The following is a 5,515-nucleotide window of genomic DNA, read 5'->3' as shown; positions in this document are numbered from 1 at the left end:
TCTTGTAGACCAGGCTGGTCTCAAACTCACAGAGATCCGCCTGCCTCTGCCTCCTGAGTGCTGGGATTAAAGGCGTGCGCCACCACCGCCCGGCTTATATGTAATTTTTAACAACAAGAAAATTATTGCAAAAGCAAATTCATAACAGTTAATAAAGTTTGCACATTCTAAGCTTGAATATGGCAAAACTTAAAGTCCAAATGAATATATACAAATGAGGAAAAATAGAAAATAACCATATAACACATATTTTTGAATATTTCAAAATGTCCACAGTAAAATGGTAGTAACTAGTTTTTAACTCATAGCTCCACAAACAGAATCTTGCTTTTACTGTAGGACAGAGAGGCGGAGTGGTGTAAAATTACACACACTGTTGGGAGAGAACACCATGAGCTGTGAATGCTGACAGTGCTTGTGATTTGATGGGCAGGGCAGCTCTGCGTTTTTATGGAAGTATGTAGCATTCTGGTAATCGCGGAGGGAGTCTAAGAGGGAGAGTGAGAAAAGTAAGGCTGAGGTAAGGAGGTGGAGCCTCGTGGGTTGCAGTGTGAGAGAGGCCTAGACCAGGAGCTTGAGCCTGACTTCTGTTGAGTGTCTGATACCACTAAGCACGGCAGAGAGCAGAGACTTCAAACGGAAAGCAAGAATGGAAGAGCCAGAGGATGGGGAGGGCTGGTGTGAAATTCTGCCCACTAGCATGAAATTTCACACACAGGAACTCCCAGCACTGCTGTGACCTGCACGAGACCACACAAGTAAAAACTGCTCGTGTGGAGGGCGGAGGGGCACCTATGGGCCTGCCCTAGAGGAGCAGTGGCTGCTGGGGCAGGAGAGTCACTCTTTAGGGTTGACCACTGGTAGGCTGTCCATGCCCTGATGGAAAGCCCCCACACCCCAACACCCTGCACATATGGACAGCACTGACTGGACTCAGTGGGTTAAAGACAAAAGAGAACACCAAGTTGCGAAGCAGATGTGCTGGAGGTGCTTACAGGGACCTAGAATGAGGGAGTGCAGATACATCTTATACACATAGGAAGTATTCAAAGAATAAGTGAACATTTCCTTAAAATTTCGTATATAAAAGTACAGGATTATCAAATAATGTAACTGGAAATATGAAAAAAAACATATAAAGTGAAAAGACATATCCATCATGTGGAACAGGACTGAGGAAAACGTGTCAGGATCACAAGGGACATGTAAGATAAAGCACAATGGGCAGTCTTCCATCTCGTTAGACTACCAAACCCCCCAAAATGGGCAAACAGCATCACAAAGATTCAGAGAGAATTAAGCCAACATCCACTGCTTGAAGAGCATAAGAAATGAAGGAATTCAAAGAGCAGCACATGAAACATTCTAGAGATATTTACCATACAGTTCACTAAATCTTTTAAAAATCCATCCAAGAAAAATAATAAATTTCAAATTTCCGAACACATATGGGGCTGCTCACAATTTGATTACTTACACTGCTCAAACTGAAAAACTTGAGGTGTCACTGGCTAATAAATGGTGTAGCATCACATGGCAAAAGGAATAAGAAAGATGCTTGCTGGAGTACTACCACTTCCTAAGACTTTACACTGAGAAGGCAGCTGAATGCAGAAACCACACAGCATGACCACTGCTAGCCAATGACCGGGAGACAAAGTATCAAGGCAGGAAGAAGAACAACAGCCACCTTAGGGCAAGACGTACAGTCGGGGGGTGGGGAGGAGCTGAGGGCAACCAGGCCTAGAAAGTTTATTGCTGTAAGAAAATGGCCTAAAATTACCATTAGCCATAACCTCATGGTAATCCCCTAAGGGACCACTAGGTGGTGACAGACACCACAGACAGAGGCCCTGTGTCTACCTGGAAAGCTTGGTGAGGAAGGACTTCATTTAATTACACATTAACAAAAGATGACTCTATGTATAGTATGGAAAGTTACACACACCTCCATTGAGTTTAAAACATCTATTAATTAATAACCCTGGGACTGAGTTTTTTTTTATTTTTTAATTTATTTATTTATTGAGATTTCTGCCTCCCCCCCGCCACTGCCCCCCACCTCCCCCCCCCATCAAGTCCCTCTCCCCCATCAGCCCGAAGAGCCATCAGGGCTCCCTGACCTGTGGGAAGTCCAAGGACCGCCCACCTCCATCCAGGTTCAGTAAGTTGAGCATCCAAACCGCCCAGGCCCCCCCAAAGCCAGCACGTGCAGTAGGATCAAAAACCCATTGCCCTTGTTCTTGAGTTCTCTGTAGTCCTCATTGTCCGCTATGTTCAGCAAGTCCGGTTTTATCCCATGCTTTTTCAGACTCAGGCCACTGGCCTTGGTGAATTCCCGAAAGAACATCCCCATTGTCTCAGAATGTGGGTGTACCCCTCGCGGTCCTGAGTTCCTTGCTCGTGCTCCCCCTCCTTCTGCTCCTGATTTGGACCTTGAGATTTCTGTCCGGTGCTCCAATTTGGGTCTCTGTCTCTGTCTCCTTTCATCGCCTGATGAAGGCCTGGGACTGAGTTTTAACTGCACTGACTATATTCCCTATAACAGGGGTGACTGCCTAATTTGGAGTCCTTCTGAGGGCTAAAGGATTCTAATAGTCATATCTGGCCAAATTTGCCTCTGTTGGCCTCTCTCACTCCCTGCCCACCTCTTGCCTGCCTTCTCCTCTTCCTAACATTCCAGAAAGGCTGGGCTCCAAGGCCCCCAAGCTGTCATGCATCTTGCTGCTTCTGTTCTGAATATGCTAGCTCTAGCTGAAGCTCTGAGCATCTACACTCAGCCTTTCCTCCCTGCCCACCCTCCTGCTTTCCTGGAGAGGGTACCGTTCTACACCACTCCAGTGTTTTAAGTTGCCAGGACTTTCCAGGCACTTTTTATATTGTACAAAACAATAAAAATCAAGCATTTTAGGCATTTTTACCTCACCCACTATAACAATTTTAACCATTTTGAAGTGTCCCATGCAGTGACATAAGGGTCACATTACTGTGTAACCATCAGCGCAATTCATGGCACAACTTCCTCCATCGTGGGCAGCCATTGTTACTGACTCTTGGGATCTGCCCTCAGATAACCACAATCAGGGTAGTGTTAGCTTTTTGCATCTGGCTTATTTTAGTCCACACAGTCTGCTCAAGGCTCACAGATGCTATGGCATGGGTCAGAATTTAACTCCTTTTTAAGGCTACAGTACGTCTCAGCGTGGATGCCACGTGTTCCGTGCTCGCCTGCTGATAGCCACCAAACACAAGGCTGCTATGATTACAGGGGCTCACTGTGTCTCGAGAGTTTGCTTTCCTTTCTCTTAGTCAGACAGCCAGAGAAGCAATGGCTGAGTGATAGCATAATAAATTCCAAGTTGAATTTTGCTAAGAAACACCACGCTGTTCTCTACAGGTACCATTTTGCCCTCTCATACAGGTTTGACCTGTTCCGTGTCCTCAGCATTTAAAAAAATATACTTACATTAACAGGGCACACTGGTACCTTAGCATGGCCTTGTTTGTATTTTTCACAAAGACTCTGGGTGTGGGCATGCTTCTACACAGAACTGGCTTTCTGCACACCTTCTTTGGGAAATATTTATTCTGTTCTAGACCTCTGTGCATTTTTGGTCAGGATCTGTTGCTGCTACTATAGTTAAGTCCATTGCTATTTATTTTTAAGAGCACCCTGGCAGCTGGTTATTGAGAAGCAAACCCAGTAGCTGTACAAGAGAAGAAGTGACAGACAGTAAACCCAGAAATGCTATTTGTTTGGAACCGGTAGAAATGGTGTGACTTGAAGCAGATGATGCAGAGAACACAGGCCAACCAAACGCCTATGAATGTGAGGTATCGGCCATGAGAGAGGGAGGCAGTCCTGAGACACTTCCGGATAGGAGCCATGAGCAACCCTAGAGGAAGGCTGGTTTAGGGATGGAGGCATGCTATCCCAGGACTTCTCTCTTTAGATCTGTCTCACCAATGGTCTCCTGAGAGACGCCCCCTACTTAGTTTTAGACCAGTGCATGCTCAGTATCTGCTGAACTGACTGGGAAATAGACAGAGCAGGAGGCAGAAGAGGGAAAAATAGAGAGGCTTCAAGACAAACCAAACACAAATGGCAAGGGACTGCTTTCTTTACCTGCTTCAGACTCAGGAGGGGAGTAAAACTGACCATCAGAAAGTCCTGCAGGGATGAGAACAGCCCTCTCTGACGCATCCTGAACGAGCAGGAGTCCTGGGAGAGAAGAAACGCAGATGCTAAGAGCCACATCACCTTCCTGGTATCTTCCTGGCAAGATTAACTGTTATAAAAATGGCATTTCAATACATCAAATAAGCTATTAGCAAAACAAGGTACTTTGAAAATCTTTCAACCATCAAATAAAGATTTCATTAATAAGCTACACATCAACTCTGTGAAGTTTTAATAATCATTTCCAATTACTTCTGGGTTCAGTATTCAGAGCTTCAATCCCCCGAATATTCTTATTTCACTAAAAACATCAACACCAATTTTAACACTAATTTCACAAAGTGAAATCAAACCTAGTCGGCATGGACAAATGGTCTACCATCCAGACTTGGTTAGAGAAACGGCAGATGTCAACTGTGAAGCCCACATGGTCTTTTATCACCAACATGTAGAGAGTGCTGCAGACAATAAATTGCTATTTACTTATTTTAGTTTTTCAGTACTTTTTAATTATGTGAGTGTGTGCATGTACGTGCTCCAGGATGCTTCTGTGTCTGCATCCATGTTGGAGTACGGTCATGTGGGTGCAGATATTCATAGGCCCAGAAGAGGGCATCTGGTCCTTAGGAGCAGGAGTTACAGTCAGTTGTGAGTCACCTTACTCGGGTGCTGGGAATCAGACTCAGGTCCTCTGTAAGGAAGGACGCAATCTTAGCAGCGGAGCTATCGCTCTGGCCCTGCTGTCTATTTTATTGAATTTTTCTCATTGAAGAGTGGAGTGACAGAGCCTCAGATGAGGAGGGAGACCATCCATCCTTGAAGCTTTCTTGCTCAAATCAGCGTCAGCGTTAGCAACTGTGGTAGCAAGGACCACACCACAGCAGGTGCCCGGTATGTGTCCTCTGTGCCACTACAGTGACGGAAAATGCTGCTTTGAACTTCAGGGAATGCGTTTTCATTTTTAATGTAAAAATCACTTTACTGTAGTACACTCACAAAACATCACGCAGTTAGATGAGTGTAGCCACTCAACCAACACTTGCCCGGTACTGAACGCTGTATCTCTCTATGAACTGGTATACAGTTAGGACGGCCACTTTCCGTGTCAGTAACATTTTAACGCATTTATCCACCACCAGAAAAGAAGGAAAAAAAGGTTAAAAACCAGAGAGACAACTATCTTTATATCCTCTTTCATGAGTCATGTGTCCTTTACCTGCATCGTCCTTTCTGGGCACCTAATATTCCTGCTCGTCTTTCTACATGGTATATTGTACCTACAGATGTGTGTGTGTGTGTGTGTGTGTGTGTGTGTGTGTGTGTGTGTGTGTGTGT

At 45.0% G+C, this 5,515-nt stretch overlaps 1 protein-coding gene across 1 annotated transcript in view; it reads right to left on the bottom strand.

Annotated features, from left to right (window-relative positions):
- Positions 1-5,515, bottom strand: part of Stard3nl (STARD3 N-terminal like) — a 43,506-nt gene that overhangs the window by 2,394 nt on the left and 35,597 nt on the right. Inside the window, exon 7 of the mRNA XM_005371891.3 lies at positions 4,127-4,222. Coding sequence (XP_005371948.1) covers positions 4,127-4,222 — 96 coding nt within the window. The remainder of the gene's footprint in view (positions 1-4,126; positions 4,223-5,515) is intronic.

Source organism: Microtus ochrogaster, unplaced genomic scaffold (genome assembly GCF_000317375.1).
Source record: "Microtus ochrogaster isolate Prairie Vole_2 unplaced genomic scaffold, MicOch1.0 UNK135, whole genome shotgun sequence".
NCBI lineage: Eukaryota > Metazoa > Chordata > Mammalia > Rodentia > Cricetidae > Microtus > Microtus ochrogaster.
This window is presented reverse-complemented; position numbering and strand designations above follow the sequence as displayed.